We start from the raw sequence: 17396 nt of genomic DNA on the forward strand, positions 1-17396 counted from the left end.
GAAGGAGACGGTGTGCAGGCAGAGAAAGCCACATGTGCAAAGGTGCAAAGACATAATAGTCATGTGCTGCACCGAAGGTCTCCAGACTTCTAGACTGCTTATGTCTCCAATTCAAAGAGAAGCACTGCCCTAGGGGCACCTGGGTGGCTCAGGGGTTGAGCATCTGCCTTCAGCTCTAGTGGTAGTCCCAGGGTCTTGGGATTGAGTCCCACATTGGGCTCCCTGCAGGGAGCCTTCTTCTCCCTCTGCTAATGTCTCTGCCTCTTTCTCTGTGTGTCTCTTATGAATAAATAAACTCTTTAAAAAAAAAAAAAAAGCAGCACTGCCCTAGATGAATACTTTTGGAGCAGTCCTCATAGGGCTGGGGGATGCCAACAATGGGAAAGGAGTGGGGCTGGGGGACAGAGGAGGGGAGGCCAGTCCTTGGAAAGGGCAGGAGAGCACACACCCACCTTTCCTCCATCTCCCGAGCAGACTCAATGGGTTTAGGCCCTGAAAAGGAGCATGCTCCCATCCCAACCTGCATGTTTTCTCCACCTGAGCATTTGAGGGACCGGGCAGTTAGTGATTGGCCAGGATGCCCTCCATGTGTGACCCCCTGGGCCAGGGAAGGAGAACTGAGAAACAGGGTCCTCAAGCTCAGAGCTGCACCACATAGGGAAAAGGCAGACCAAGGAGCACAGAAATGGGAAGGCATGGCACCACCCTGTATCCTGGGAGTACAGTTCTTACCCAGCTAGCTGTGGGCGTGGTGCCAGTCCAGGGCATGGGACACCTCCTTTTGCACCAGGCCCTCCTGTCATCCTATCAGGCAGGCCTCCCCTTGGGCCTCTCCTTTTCTCAGTGGGGTAAAGAGGCTGAGAGCAGTTACATGGCTCTGTGAAGTCAAGTCAGAGGTTGGCCAGCCTCCTGACCCAAGGAGTCCATGGCCAGTGGCTGCTGCCAGACCCTCCAGGCTTCCCTGGGGCATCCTCTCAGCCTCCTTTTCTGCCTCCATCTGGTCACCAACCAAGCCCTGACAATCTGTCCTCTCATTCAACCTCTTCCCCTGGCCCACTGCTCCTGTCCAGTCAGACTGCAATTCCCACATCTGGCCTTGGTTGCCTCTGAGCATCCTGTTCCCCTAAAGGCCCCACCATATTGCCAAAGGTGGCCAACTCCTGGCCAGCAAATGTAGCTGTGGTTGTAAGCTCCAAGGAAGAATCTTCAGTGGCACCTGGTGCCCCCCATCTGTACGGCCCCCCATACAGTGCCCTCATCTCTCAGCTGCCCTGGCCTCACACAGGTTGCCAAAGCTGCCCCTAGTTCCTTGTGTTCTGGGTTGCAGCCAAGCCTTTGCTTATGCTGCACCCTCCATCTGCAGTGCCTGCCCACCTCCCAAACCTCCTGTCCACTAGGCTACTCCTGTTCTTTTTTAAGACTTCTTTTAGGGGATGCCTGGGTGGCTCAGTCAGTTACACGTCCAACTCTTGGGTTTGGCTCAGGTCATGATCTTGAATGGAGGCCCCTGTCAGGCTTTGTGCTCAGTGTGGTATCTACTTGAGATTCTCTCTCTCCCTCTCCCTCTTACCAGCCCTCCCACTCATGCCCTCCCCCCAAAATAAATAAATAAAACCTTTAAAAAAAAGACTTCATTTAGATTTCTGATGAAGGGACACCTAGGTGGCTCAGTGGTTGAGCGTCTGCCTTTGGCTTAGGGCATGATCCTGGGGTCTTCGGATTGAGTCCAGCATCCGGCTCCCAGCAGGCAGCCTGCTTCTCCCTCTGCCTATGTCTCTGACTCTGTGTGTGTGTGTGTGTGTGTGTGTGTGTGTGTGTGTGTCTCTCATGAATAAATAAACAAAACCTTAAAAAAAAAAAAAAGATTCCTGGTGAAGATCACCTTCAAGATGGGTTGAGTTCATTCTCAGAGCTCCCAGAAGGCCCAAGCATGGGTCCATCATGGGGATTAAACATTATTTCAAGGCCAGGTGGAATCCTCTGTCTCTTCCTCTAGAATGTGTCTGGAGGACCAGTCCTACACCATCTGGCCCCTGCCCACTTCCTCAACTTCCTTTTACCCTGCTTACCACCTCATTCTGCATTCAAGCCACACAGGCCTCCTGTCAGGCCCTCTATTCATTCTGTTCCTTCTACCTCAGGGCCTTTGCACATGTTCTTCCTTCTGTTTAGAATCTTCTTCCCCCTATGTCCATCTAATATTTATCCCTCCTCCAGGACTCAAACATCACATTCTCAGGCAAGCCTCTATATACCCCCAGATTAAGTCAGCATCTGTCTTCACTCCACTGCCTGTTTCCACTGTAGAAGTAGCTACACATGGGTAATTACATGTATAATGTTCACGTCTCCCCATCAGTGCCTTAAGATGAAGGACCATGTTCATCTTGTTCACTGCTGTGCAATCAGTGCCTGGGACATAGTAGGGGTTTAGAAAATGTCTGATGGTTCTGGAGGACAGACCTGAGTTGAAGCCAGGGAACGTAACTTCCCCGGACCTCCCAGAGGAACCCTCAGGGCACAGCACCCAGATGCAAGATTTGTAGTACTCTTCTTTACGGAGCCTGGCATTACAAGGAGCCTGGCATTACAAGGCAGCACACCCTGGGGAGGAGATCAAAGCATTTGCTCTATTCAAAGATGCTACAACAGCTTCTGGCTGCTGCTGAGTGCAAGACAAGGTCAGGGAGAACTGATGGAAATGCCAAAGGGGCTGCCAGGGGTCACACTAGGCCCTGGTACAAGAGCACAGCTCTCCCCAGCTCCTTGTATCCTGCCAGGGAGGACACATCATCTTGCCTGGGATCAGAGCAGAGAGGGAGAGGGGCTGGCTTCTTCCCTGGTCTCTCCCCTATGGGGGCTGTGCAGGGGCCAAACAGAGCTAAACCATCCCAGAGAGAGGAACAAATTAACTGTTGCACAGAGATTCCTGCAAATGAGGCAGGACTCAACTCTTGGGCATTTTGGATTAGTTTTTCTATCTGTCTTTGATGTTTCAGCTCTGTCCCCCTGCAGGCCTATAACATCTAATTGCAAATTTCTTGAACTTGGTCCCATTTGGGAAATGCTGGCTTCCATAATTGGCATGGTTTGACAGATAGAGAGGCATTCTTGGGCTTACCAGACACCAGGGACCTCCAAATCCCTGGATAGATGGGGAAGACTGAAAGGCAGGAAAGGCATCCAGGAGGCCCAGGCCTCTGGCCATGGGAGGAAAGTAGGTAGAGATGGCCTAACCTAACTGCATCTGAGGGGCCACCAGGATGGGGCCGGGGGGGACAGGAAAACTGGGATCCTAAGGGAAAAAACAAGAACCAGAGAGACCCTGACAGGGCACAAAAGAGACTGGGGATGCTTTGAGGTGGACTGTGTGTTTCAGCCCAGACGGCAACACTTCGTTCACTTAACAAGCCTTTACTCTGTCCTGTAAGTGCCAGGCATTCACCATGAAGTAGGTATCCAAGTATCCAAGGCTTCCTACCTCCGGGGGTTTGGGGACCAAAGGCTCAGTGATGGGGATTTATACTCTCAGCAGAGAAGGCAGAGGAAGTGGTTTGATCCCCTGTAGCCTGCTGTAGCCATGGGAGACAGGTGGGCCTAAGTGTGGGTCCCAACCCTGCCATTGGGCAAGGGGCTCAGCCTCCCTTTCTTCCTCGTAAAAATGAGGGTCAATTCCATATGGCAGTTAAATAAGTGAATGGCTGTTAAGTGCTGACCGCGGGGCCTGGAGTGTGGTGTGCATTAGACATGCACTTGTCTCCAAATGCCTCTTTCTGAGTCCCTGATATTGAGTCTTGCCCCTAAAAAAGAAGGAATTGGGGAGAGGTAGGGAAGGGAAGGCCGGGCAGTGTCTTGGAGGTACTCACTTGGCTCGCAGGGCAAGCTGCCGATCGTTGGGGCAAACCCACTGGTCGTTCCCACTACCAAAGATGGTGTCAGCCATGGCTTGGAGTGCCCAGCCAGGACAGAGAGTCACATCTGAGGTGAGAAGGGAAAAACAAAGAGCACATCATCAGCTGGGGTGCAGATGGCAGCCAGGGTCCCTCACGCACCAGGCACTCCAGTGCATCCCCAAACCTGGCCACCTGTGGATGCCTTGCCATCAGAATCCTCCAACTAAATACTGTTCCCTCAAAGCTCCTCTTTCAAAAGGATCATAATTCTGGGAGGGTTAACTAGGTGGCTCACGTAGCTAAGTGACCAAATTGGACATGACTGGCAGGACATCACAAGTCAGAAGCAGAAAGAGGGGGGAAGAAGCACATCTCAGTAATCTTCAACTTGGCTGGTAGCCTCCTGACTTCTGCTCCTCCCAAGCACAGCCCCTACTGTACTGAGCACAGTGCTTAGCAGGAGGGGCTAGGTCCAGGGTGCACGCATCTAGACAACCCGGGGAACCCTTATACCACTCTCAAACCTGGGGGACCCATCGTGGCACCTCCAGGCCCATGGTGCAGCTAAAATTGGCCATCTTCATGGGTTCTTCTCCCCAGCATGTTCTGCTGGCCATCACAGTGCTCCCCAGAGCAGGAAGGAGGGTGGGGAGCAGCAGCTACAGCCAGGACTGCCACCCTGTACAACTGTAGGGGTACCCTGGCACAGTCCACCAAGACTACGATGAAGATGGTACCCTTGGGAATTCTGCAGGGAGCCAACCCTGCTTCAGAACTTCCTGTTGGTTTGACATGTACAGTCTAGCTCAGCTGCCTTTCTCCTTGCTATCAAGGCTATGACCAGCTCTTGGATTATCTAGTATAAGGCTACTGCTCACGTATTCTGAAAGAAGAGAGAGAGAGAGAGAGAGAGAGAGAGAGAGTGTTGGGGGGAGAAAAAAGGGGGAACTCAATCCCAGAGCAAAGATGAAAGCCTGCACTGAGTTATCCACACTCCCCTGGTCCAATCCAATCTAGACCAATAGATCTCAAACACAGGAATCCTTCATACTCTTAAAAATTACTGAATTTATTTTAAATTACTGAAATTAGTCTGGCAGTGCCTTACATTTCTTTTAAAGAGTTTACTTATTTATTTGATAGAGAGAGGGGGAGAGAGCACAAGCAGAGGGAGTAGCAGGGGTAGAGGAAGGAGCAGACTCCCTAAGCAGACAGCCTGATGTAGGGCTCAATCCCAGGACCCTAAGATCATGACCTGAGCCAAAGGTGGATACTTAACTGACTGAGCCATGAGGCATCCAGTGCCTTAAATGTTAAATGGAATTGCCATATGACCCAGAAACTACTTCTAGGTATATATGCAAGAGAAGTAAAAACATGCCCACACCAAAACTTGTATATGGATGTTCATAGCAGCATTATTCACAACAGCCAAAAGTGGAAATAATTCAAATGTCTGCCAACTGATAAATGGGTATCATATGGTGTATCTATACACAATGGAATATTATTTGGCCATAAAGGTGAAATACTGATCAAAAAACAATAAACATATTAGATGCTCACATATTTTATTTAAAAAGCTATGTTTTCCAGGGGATCCCTGGGTGGCTCAGAAGTTTAGCGCCTGCCTTTGGCCCAGGGTGTGATCCTGGAGTCTCGGGATCGAGTCGCGAGTCAGGCTTCCAGCATGGAGCCTGCTTCTCCCTCTGCCTGTGTCTCTGCCTCTCTCTCTATCTCTCCCTCTGTCTCTCATGAATAAATAAAATATTTAAAAAATAAAAATAAGGGGATCCCTGGGTGGCGCAGCGGTTTAGCGCCTGCCTTTGGCCCAGGGTGCGATCCTGGAGACCCGGGATCGAATCCCACGTTGGGCTCCCGGTGCATGGAGCCTGCTTCTCCCTCTGCCTGTTGTCTCTGCCTCTCTCTCTCTCTCTCTCTCTGTGTGACTATCATAAATAAGTAAATTAAAAAAATAAAAATAAAAATAAAAAGTAATAAAAAGCTATATTTTCCAGAACAAAAGCAACTAATGAAAATAACAGCTATGTATCACATTTTCAAAAATCTGTGTAATGTTTAGTTTAACAAAAGTCAGCTGGATGTTCATATCTGATTTCTTGTTCAATCTTTTGTGATTATGCGGTTTTGTTAAAGTGCATGAAGGACATCTAGACTCTCACAAATATGTACTCCTGGAAAAAGGAGGAGTATTTTCACAGTCTTTCCAGTTAATTGTGGATATTCTTCTTTCATACTGTACCAGAATTCAACAGATGGTACTTTCTTAAAGATTAGTTCTTTTTTTTTTTTTTTTTTTTTTTTTTTTTTTTTTTTTTTTTTTTTTAAAGATTAGTTCTAATGTGGCATCTGAAACCATACTAATGAACTTATCCTTTTCTGTATATTTGAGAGGATAGGATGCAGGATTTTATTATTATTATGAAAATAGTTTTGACCTTGTGGATTTCCTGAAAGGTGTTGGAGATACCCCCCCCTCCCCCCGCCCCAGGGATCCCTGGATCAGTTTGAGACCTACTGTGCCAGACCAAGGTCACCGATTTTTATAGTGACCAGCAGGGGGCAGCGTGTTGACAGTAGCCAACTGATCCACACAGAGACCAAACCCATGACCTTGACTGCAGTGGTCTCTCTATCCCGTGTGTAGTACATCCAAGCACCTGCTCTCCTCTGTGGGCCACCTTGGAGAGAGCCCTGGGCACATCCAGACCCTAAAGAGCCACGTGTGGAGACCCCATGGCCAGGCCTGGCACTAGGATGCCACCATCCCAAAAGCCTCCTCAAATCGAAAGTCTTGACCTTCTCCCAAGTAAGGCTAACATATGATCCAGGAAAACAGAGAGTCAAAATGACACACTCATCAAACAAGTGCAAACCAGCATCTCACTTCCAGCCTTCAGTGCTCTATGGTTTGTTTTGCTGTTTTCCAGAATCTGTTATCTTGTGAATAGCACAATCACACTGCCAGGTGGGTGTGAAAAGCATTACTCTATTCCAAGTAAACGTTTAGAACATACTATAATTCATTAGCCCTGTTTATTATTTTTTAAAAGAATACGAGTTTCAGGAAATTGAAGTGGGGCACCTGGGTGACTCAGTCAGTTGAGGGTCTGTCTTTGGCTCAGGTCATGATCCCAGGGTCCTTGGGACCTTGTCCCATGTTAGGCTCCCTGCTCAGTGGGGAATCTGCTCCTCCTCTTGTCTTCCACCACCCTGGGCTCTCACTCACTCTCTCTCTCAAATAAATAAATAAAACCTTAAAAAAAAGAAAGAAAGAAAAGTGATGAGGGGCCTCCCTGATCAGGAGGCTGTGCCTGGGTAAACTGGGCATCCAGTTGGCCATTTATGATCATCTCACAGATGCCACCGCTCCTGCCACAACCTGCAGGGGGCGCCACATCCCGGGCCACAGCTCCCAGGACTGGAGGGTCCCAAGCCGTCCTGCCTGTCTAGTAGCAGCTGGACACAGTGAGGAAAGGGGTGGCCCCTTTGCTCTACTAGGCACCCCCATAGAAGCAGGGGCACACCAGTGGAGACCCCAGAAGTTTGGAGCAAGCCAGGGAACCTCAGGGTGGGAATTCCATCTTCTGCAGAAGCTTCTAAACAGTGAGTGTATGGAGCTGGAGTGGGGGGTTGAGGAGAAAGAAGGGGTCCTATGCTCTCACACTCAAACCTTCACCTCCTTTCTGGTGAGGACAGGTGGGGACATCCAGGAGAAGACAACATCACTGGAGTAGAGAGGCAGCAGTTCTTCACAGGCCAAAATCAATCTTTAGGGAATGAGTCCCTTTTGTCCCCTTTGGGTTACTTCTAAAGAGGGCAAAATCCTTAGGGATCACTGTCAAGAAAACTTTCAAGCTAACATTTATCCTTCCTCTGACTTATTTGAATTCATTTTAAAAAAAGATTTTTATTTATTTATTTGAGAGAGCCATTGAGAGAAAGCATGAGTGGGGGTAGAGTGGAGAGAGACAAGACTCTGCTGAGTGGAGAGCCCAATCCTGGGCTCCACCCCAGCACCCTGGGATCATGACCTGAGCCAAAGGCAGACACTTAACTGACTGAGCCACCCAGGTGCCACAACCCCCCAACCCCTTGTTTGAGTTCTATTCCTCTTTTCTTTTGAAAACTTTAGGTCAAACAACTCTGCAATGACCCACAGGCTACTCTGCTCTGTTCTTCCTGAATCTAATCACTGCTTTTCCTGTTGGACAGAAGAGAAACAAGAGAGGTTAAGAGACTGAGGTGAGGTCACACAGCTAACTGTGCTGGTCCACTAACCCTTCTTTCCATAGTAACATCTCTGCATTGGATCACCTTCTGCCATAGGGCAGAGGGAGGATTTGGGGTAAAAAAGGAAGGGGGAAGAAAGACTCCAAGAAGAGAGAAAAGAGATCCGAGAGAGTCTGGCTTTTATGCAGACCTACTGGAAGGCCAGGAACCGGTCAGTTATCTTCCTCGGGCCTTGGTTTTCTCATAGGTCCCCAAAAAGGCTGAGATGGACAGGCTGGAGATACTGCCCTGAGCAATCTGAGCTGTCAACCCTCCCTGCCAATCTGCGCAGGGAGGCAAGGGGGTGGAGGTGGGGAGACGGGAGACCGGACCTGGGGCAGGAGGCTGGTGGCTGCTCCAACCTGGGAGGTGGGAAGTGAGCCCCACCCTAGCCTAGTCCCCTGGGCGGGAGCAAAAAGGCATCCCTCTATCCCCCACCCAGACTTAGGAGGCGGAGGTCAACTCCCAGGCCTGGGGCTGTGAACACTGGCTGGCCAGGTCTTCAATGATGCTAAGATCCCGGCTGAGCGTGTCCACAGGGGTAGCTCGGGGAGAGAACTGGGGCTTCTGCCCAGGCTGCACCTAACACACGTCTCCTAAGGCACACTTGTCCTCCACCCACACAGAGCAGCCTCGGGACAGATGGTGAGAGGGAAGGGCAGCTCCAGGAGCCACATTTTAAGAACTGCCAACAAAGGCAGCGTAGGTTCTCCAAATCTCTTCAGTCTGAACCACCAGCTTCCGGACTCTCCAGCCAAGCCCCATTCCCGGCTTCCTTAACCCTCTTCATCCAGAACCACTGTGTGCTCACACACCCTGGGCTGGGCCCCCCTCCATTGGGGACTCTGGGAAGAGGGCCAGGGAGGCCCCCTTCCCCAGACCTGTGCCCTCTTACGAGCTGGGTCCTTCAAGCTTCCAAAGAGCAGTGTTAGGGGAGCTGAATGTGGGCCACACCCTTGTCTTAACCAATGCTAATGCCTGGCCAAAATCAACTGATGAGGGAACCACACAGGGGCTAGAAGGAGGCAAGTGAAAAGGCAGGAGATTCCCCCTGGCAATTCCTCAGGGGGAAAGAGGGACTCAGCCAAGGGCCTAGAGAGAAGCAAGGCCACACGTTCTGTGGAAAGAGGGCTGCATGGAGCTCTGGCCTCCTCTGGAAACAAGGGGAGAACAGGCTGCTGGGGCCAGGCCTGTCCCTGAAGTCCTTCCAGCTGTAAGTGGGAAGGAGAGAGGTTATGTGGTGTGCATTTGTGCACGTGTGCGCACCTGTGTGTGTATGTGCACATGTGCTTGTGTGTTCTGCTGAGGAAAGAAGACTTCCTGGGGGAGGTGGGCTCACACCTGGGGACCCAGAGTCCTGCTCTACTGACAGTCTGCTCCTCTCTCCTCCCCGACAGGCCTGTGGGCTCCTAGGGGCCTGTGTCTCCTCCTCTCTCCATCCTGGAGCCCAGCGCAGGGCCTGCTACAAAGCAGGTGCTCAGTGACTCTGTTGGGTGGAACTGACTTCATCAGAGAGATGGCTGTTCCCAGATAAGGAGTAATTCAGACAACAGAGCAGAGTTGGGTTCCAACCATGCTCTGTGACTTGTTCACTCACAAAACACTTTGTTCCTCAGGACTCCCCACAGGGTAGTCAGCACCCAGTGGCTTGGCAGCTGAGCCACCTCCCCTCAAGAGACCAGCGTGCCCTAAGGTCTCCACTAGGACGTTGAGCCTCCAGGTGCCACCTTTATCTTGCTGAGTGAGACTAGCCAAGCTAGCAGAGGCTGTGCCCTCAGGAGCCCATGGGCTCAGGGGGCCTCACGGTGTGTGTGGGGTGTGTGTGTGGGTGGAACCAGGAACCAGGAACAGGAAATGCCTGCCTAGGATTTCCTGATACATTTCAGGGTGGGGGAAGAAGGAGGTTCTGGAGCCTCCAGCAACTTTCTGAGGCAGATCTGTGAAAGCCAACTCATTCTTGCAGGAGACCTAATTCTCCTCTCCCTCAAGTCCAAAGCTCATCACCCTGGGTGTTAGTCACCACCAGCAAACACTACAGTCATGGCTGGCTGTCTCTGAGGGGCAATGGCCATGACGCACCTGCACACAGCGTCTCCTAGGGTCTACGGGGTATCACAGGGAAAACCAGCCCACACACATCATCACCCACCCAGAGGAAGACTCCTGACATCTCAGTAGGAGGCCTCCCAATTTTATCCAGGTATTTCTGTAGAGATTTCAAATAAAATCGATTCTCACTACACGTCCTGTTTGCTGTTTTCTTCTCACGCTGTACTTTCTCACAGTATTAAAATTTCTCAAAAACATGGGTTTTAATTGTAACTTAGCATTCTGTATTTTATCATTTTCCTTCTTGGGAGCACACAGATTGTTTCCAATTTTGTTCTATTATATATTTTTAAAGATTTTATTTATTCATGAGAGACACAGAGAGAGGCAGAGACACAGGCAGAGGGAGAAGCAGGCTCCATGCAGGGAGCCCGATGCAGGACTCGATTCCAGGTCTCCAGGATTACACCCTGAATTGAAGGCAGATGCTCAACTGCTGAGTCACTGAGGCCTCCCTGTTCTATTATGTTTATATTCAACACAAAAATAGGTATCAGGGAGATGAACCTCTGTGCCTATCTCTGATCATTTCCTTAGTACAAATTCCTCAAAGGCAAAGTATACTTTTTCTCTAATATATTGTTGAAGCAACTTTTACCACACTGACATTTATAGCCGCTCAAAGCCATCACTCACGGGCCTCAGCCTACTCTCTTGAAGGTGCTTCTAGAATGGTCCACTTCTTCTTGTAGTGACAGAGTTGTAGCTCTGTCTTATTGGCCTCATGCGGATTTTGTATTTTCGATCCCAGGATTCCAAGATGGAAAAGCTTATCTGGAACACTCCCAAGTTGGTTTTATAATGCACATAGTCCTGTAATCACTAAAAAGGCCTCCTCTCTGAACGCCTGGGTGGCTCAGCAGTTGAGCATTTGCCTTTGGCTAGGAGAGTGATCCTGGAGTCCAGAGATCGAGTCCCACATCAGGCTCCCTGCACAGAGCCTGCTTCTCACTCTGCCTGTGTCTCTGCCTCTCTCTTTCTGTGTCTCTCATGAATAAATAAAATCTTTAAAAAATAAATAAAATAAAATAAAATAAAATAAAATAAAATAAAATAAAATAAAATAAAATAAAAAGGTCTCCTCTCCACAAACATTCATATCTACTTGAAAGAAACCTTCTGCCCCTTAAAGGGTTTCATGCGCTCAGAATCCAGTAGAGTGAACACAGAGCTGAACACAGAGCCCCAAGTGACCCAGGTGGTCACAGAACACCCCTCCAGCCAATGTTCTCCTCCAAAAAGGGCCAGGGGCTCTCCCTCCACCCCAGGTTCCTGGTGAGGATGAGATAAAAGCACACTCCTGGGACGCCTGGGTAGCTCAATAGGTTAAGCATCTGCCTTTGGCTCAGGTCATGATCCTGGGGTCCTGGGGTTGAGCTCTGCATCGGGCTCTCCGTTCCACAGAGTCTGCTTCTCCTTCTGCCCCTGCTCGTGCTCTCTCACTCACTCTCTCTCAAATAAATAAATAAAATATTTTTAAAAAAGCACCCAGAGCAGCACAATCATCACTAATCATCCAAGAAAACACCGTTGTCAGACCCCCAACCTTCCAAAACTTACAACTGCTTTAACAGAGCTGGGAAACACTGCAGCCCACACTCTCTCTGAGGTAACAGAGGGTGGTGAGCTACCAAACAATCTGCCCTTTGAGAAGGATTACACACACACACACACACACACACACACACCCTGGGGCTCTCTGCTCTGCCTGCCAGGGCCAGGATGGGGATGAGAGGCAACTGCCCTCGTTACCAAAGCTAATAACCTGTCCTTGGTGTGCTTCAGTCTCCTGCCTTTGGACCCTGGCATTTTCTGCCTCCTTGATTTTGTTGATGACTCCCCCAGGTGTGGATAGACAACTTTGTGGAAAGAGAAGAAATGATACAGAGAAAACAGTGGGAACAAAGCAGACCAAATGGACAGGCTCAAAGAGACCACAGGGTCTAGGAGGGGACACCACATGCAAAGGCAAATACAAGTCAGCAGCAAGCACAGTACACGGCTGCTCCAAACAGCCAGTGAGAGGATAAGTGAACACACATCCCTCCATGTGAGGCGCAGGAGGTTTTCTCACTGCCGAAGCACAATGAATGAAATGTGGGGTCCAGCCAAGAGCCACAGACAGCTGACCCACCGACTTAGGAACAATAAATAAGTGCCGTACACTGTCAAGTTTGGGGGTGGTTGTCATGCAGCATTATCACGGAAACATATAACTGATACAAATTATATCTGGTAAATAAAATCCCGACCTGGACCTCAATATCCAGCCAAACCCCTCCTAGAGCTGTCTGGAGTTTGACTTTCAAAACTGTGAGTGGTGAGGGGATCCCTGGGTGGCGCAGTGGTTTAGCGCCTGCCTTTGGCCCAGGGCACGATCCTGGAGACCTGGGATTGAATCCCACGTCGGGCTCCTGGTGCATGGAGCCTGCTTCTCCCTCTGCCTGTGTCTCTGCCTCTCTCTCTCTCTGTGTGCGACTATCATAAAAAAAAAAAAAAAAAAAAAGACAAAATTGTGAGTGGTGAGAAGGCCGACAGACCAGGTGAGGGAGGCAAACAGGAGACACGAGGGGCCAACAGAATCCATTTACTCCCGCCCTCACTCTGTCCAGAGTGAGGACAGAGGGTGGAGGAAGGGCCTGGAGCCTTCTCAGGTGGCCAGTGCCAGGCTGGAAAAGAGGCTTCATCCTGGTGCCAAGTCTGAGCCAACATCCAGAGAGCTGCCCTGGGAAGGATTCAGAGCCTGTATCCAGCTTCTGGGGGAACATACTGCTGTGTGCCTTCAACCATGCCTGCCTGGGGCAGCCTGGGAGAGGGGCTATACATCCGCTACTGTCCAGTTTGCCATCCCAAGACAAGCTAGCTGTGATTGGCCAGGGTAGAGGGTGGGGAGCAGACAAGGTAGGGAAATGGAGGAAGAAAAAGCAGAGATGAATATAAAAAATACTTGCCCCCAAGCTGGTGCTTCCCAAGGCCTCCGAGATGCCTGTAAGAGCCCTCAGCTCTACGCCCAGGTATTAATATTCCAGGGAACCCTTAGCAACAGGCCCTGACATCTGTTCTGTTACCATGATACGGGCACCATGCTAATAGTAAGATAAGGTGAGCTGAGACATCCACCTTTCCTCCACCTGTCACACCACACCAGGAGGATGAAAGATCCAGACCGGAAGCCTCAAAGGCCTGTCTGAAACCAGAAGGAATCTCTCTATGGTGTCTTGGGCTAATTATGCATGAGGCAAGGCTTGAGGGCTTGGGAGACGAGACAGGAATCCCGAGGAAGCTAGTGCCTGACAAACATCCCTAGAACCCACTCTGTCAGCAGGCGTCCTGACAGATCTGTTTCCTTGGATGACTCTTCACCCCTCCCTGTTCACTTCTTGATCTCTCTTGCCCTGATTGTGGCAAAAGCCTTTGGACCTCCTGAGGCCTCACACCATTCCCTTGCAGCCAGAGAGGTCTTCCTTAAAGCTCAGGTCAGGACATGTGATTCCCTTGTTCAAAAACCTTCGATGGCTCCCCACTGCCAAAGGAAAAAAACCCAGAAGCCACACTCAAGGTCATCTATGATCTGGCCCAAGCTACCCTTCCAGTCTCACCAATTACTGCATCCCTCCACAAAACTCACACTCCAGCCACTGGGCACCTGGACACATTCTGACTGCTCAGCTCTTTCTCCAGAACTTCACATGTAAAGTGTCATTCCTGCACACTATCTACCTGCAGAGGCCTGGTACCACCTCCTCCGGGAATTCCCTCCCTCCTTCCCATCCAGCTCCTGTTTGGATTCTACCTCCCTTGCCTTCCCACAGCATTTCATCCCCCTTTGTATCCTGGGGGGTCTTTACCTCCGTCACCTGTATGAAGACCACAGCTCCCAGGATACACCTCAGTGTCCCGGGGCTAGCACAGTGCTCAGAACTTAGCAGGTATGCGTACACCTCTGTGGACCCAACACTAACTTTCAAGAGTTTACCGCAGCCCAGGGACTAACACCTGGCCTCCCTGGTCTTGAACCAAAGGCCTCACAGTGTGACTCTCACATTTCCTCAAACACACACAGGCCCATCCACTGCATGGGCCTCAAGCACCCTGCCTCTGGCCTCCTCTGCAAAGTGGTTTTCCCCAACTAGAACCACAGGAAATACAGAAGGACCCCAACTCTTGAGAATAGTCAACCATACCAGATCTGGGCACAAAGGCACAATTAATATCACAAATAACAAATGACCCAGAAAAAGGTTTACGGCAAAATTAGTTTCAAGAAGTAGAACGAGTGGTAAACACAATGATAGCACGATATCCCCAACATGTACCCATGTGGGAAATGCAGAGTCCCTGTATTAGAGGAGTACAGTGTGGTACTGTGGGTGAATTTATTTCAGCAATATTTTCCAAGGATAAGTTAGGCACCCTACCTGTCCTTCTGGCTCCTGCCCACATTCCTCCTTCTAGGTGGGGCTCTGTAAGACCCAGCAGCCCCTGCTTGCATTCCCACAGCCTTTCTTGTCTGTGGTCTTCCAGGCCAGCCAATCCTGGACACCCTGTGGCCTGTTCCGTGGCCTATCCCCACTGAATCACAGAGCTGAGTCTGCTGTGGTCCTCAGAAAGGCAAGAAGCAGGTACTTTTGGCTCCATTGCCCTCATTCATTCAACAAGCCAGCCCTGAGTGTTGACCGTATGTCTGAGTCTGCTGCTGGGTGAGCTGGGGCAGTTCTTTGTGCCCCCCAGAAAGTCTCAGGTGGTAGGGGGCCTCCCTGATGTCGGCAGTGCCTCCCCCTATGGAAGTGAATCCTCATCCACAATGCCCACTCTGTTGGGCCCAAGCCCCTGCCCGTCTTTTTGTCTAACCGAAACCGTTTTCTTATTCCCAGGATGAAATGCTATGGAAAGCCTCCAACCAAAATGAGATGCAAAGCATCCCACTTCTCCCTCTCACTTCTAGAGCCAGCCCTCCAATTTTAACAGCCACAAGCTCTGCCTACATGTCCCTAGAGGCACAGCTCGCTTTTGTCATTTCTGAAAGGTCTAAAACAGGGCAGGGACATGTCCTAGATCAAAGCAGGCACTGTTGGTGGGGCCCCACTACCGAGTAACCAGACCCCCTGGGCCAGACACAACCTGCAAGCGTACAGAGGGAGGGAAGCTTCACAGGCTGGCTGCCAGGCCCCAGCGGTGGGCCATCCCCCACGGGACCACACAGCATCAGTCTCCTAGGGCTGCTCCATCTGTTTACCACAAACTGGGAGGCTTACACAGTTCTGGAGCTCAGAAGTCCAAAGCTGAGATGTTGACGGGGCCAAACTCTCTCTGAAGGACCTAAAGAGGAATCTGCCCCATGCCTCTCTCCTGGCTGCTGGGGTTTGCACAGCAATCCTTGATGCTCCTTGGCTTGAAGCTGTGTCATTCCAGTCTCTTCACATGGTCTTCTTCCCCTGTGTCTTTCACTATACAGGAAGGAGACAGGGAGACTCCAGGGTGACCTCCCCATAACCAATGACAACTGCAGTGCCCTCATTTCCCAATAAGGCCACATTCAGAGGGGCTGGGGCTGGGAATTCAACATATCCCTCTGGGGGACAGAATTCAACCTGCAACACAGGGCAATGCCAGAAACCGAAGCCCTCCCTGCCCTGGGGGGAGGGCCCTTGCGTGTGTACGCACAGTTGGTCTAAAATGCCCCCTGGAGTTTCTTAGTGCAGAAAACTAGGAGAGGAGTCTAAATCTAAGAAAGCCATCACAGTTGATTCAAAATGAGGATTCAAGAAAACAACCTCCTTTGGTCATTGCTTCTCTTGGGAGCTCTTAACAGGGGAGCCATGAACTCAGATGGGAATAAGTTATACCTTTATTTTCATTAACCTGCAACTGAAATTGTCTATTTTCTTTCACTATGAATGTAGGCAACACATCACAGTCATATCATCAGTACCCATGGCTCGGTGGTTAACAGATCAACAGATATTTACATATCACAGAATTGTAGATATCTCAAAATATTATTCATGTTCATCGCTACTTCAAAATTAGAATAGTTATTAGACCTATTGTGAAGTCGTTTACTTAATGATTCAAAAACCAAGGATATAGATTACTGTATCTAAAGCTTGTTTTTAAAAAAATATTCTGATAACTCTAAGTCAATATAATTAGCTCCTCTGTAATCCTGTTTGTGCATTTAAAATCATTATCTTGGGATCCCTGGGTCGCTCAGTAGTTTAGCACCTGCCTCCGGCCCAGGGCATGATCCTGGAGTCCCGGGATGGAGTCCTGCATTGGGCTCCTGCTTCTCCCTCTGCCCGTGTCTCTGCCTCTCTCTCTCTTTCTCTCTCTCTCTCTCTGTCTCTCATGAATAAATAAATTAAATCTTTAAAAAAATCATTATCTCGAGAAAGGTTCCACAGGATTCACCAGACTATCAAAGAAAGGTGGTCGATGGCACAAAAAAAGAACAGGAGATAGAATTAGAGCTCGATTAACATTACCAGGAGAAAACAAGCTTTATCAGGATAATCAGGTATCTGTGGCCCCAGGGACTCTGCTCAGAAAATGCTCAAGTCCTCCAGGGCCGCCAGGCACCTGGCTTAGGGTACACAGTAAAGGGTGTTAGTGCTGCTTATCTTTCAGTACAGAAAGGCAAGCCTGCTTCCATGGATGTAATTTGTGTGTGTCTGAAAAGTCGTAGACAAACAATTTTTGCAAAGGAAATCTGAGTTTAGTTCGCACCTGGGAGCAGCTTGTTGGAGGAGCCCAGTAGAAACTTCTCTGTGAAGCAGAGAAACCTCTGGAAGGAAAGCATGTTCACCCCTTCTCACCTGCTTGGTAAAGTCCCAATCTTCAGGTATGCTGCCAGGGGCAGTCCTCCAGGTCCCTGGATCAGCTTCTGCACCGCTGCCACCCCCAGTGCCCACCACCCCCACCCCGCCCCCAGTCCTGCTAGGACACCAGCTCTCAGGTGGTTCTTCTCAGGCTCTGCCAGGTACTTCTCTACTCTTCTTCCACCCACTTCACCAGAGCCTGGGTGGGAACCCTGGCCCTGGCTATTTGTTTAAAGCCAGCAGCCAAGGCAAGCCCCAGCTGACCTAGCCTGCTATCTGCCAG

The 17396-nt window shown here is 50.0% G+C and overlaps 1 protein-coding gene across 1 annotated transcript in view; it reads right to left on the minus strand.

Annotated features, from left to right (window-relative positions):
- Positions 1–17040, minus strand: part of RPH3AL (rabphilin 3A like (without C2 domains)) — a 101904-nt gene extending 84864 nt beyond the window's left edge. Inside the window, 2 exon segments of the mRNA XM_072779141.1 lie at positions 3867–3978; positions 17022–17040. Of these exon segments, the coding sequence (XP_072635242.1) occupies positions 3867–3943 (77 nt within the window). The 5' untranslated portion in view covers positions 3944–3978; positions 17022–17040.
- Between the last annotated feature and the right edge of the window lie 356 nt (positions 17041–17396).

This window comes from Canis lupus, chromosome 16 (genome assembly GCF_048164855.1).
Source record: "Canis lupus baileyi chromosome 16, mCanLup2.hap1, whole genome shotgun sequence".
In the NCBI taxonomy this organism is placed as follows: Eukaryota; Metazoa; Chordata; class Mammalia; order Carnivora; family Canidae; genus Canis; species Canis lupus.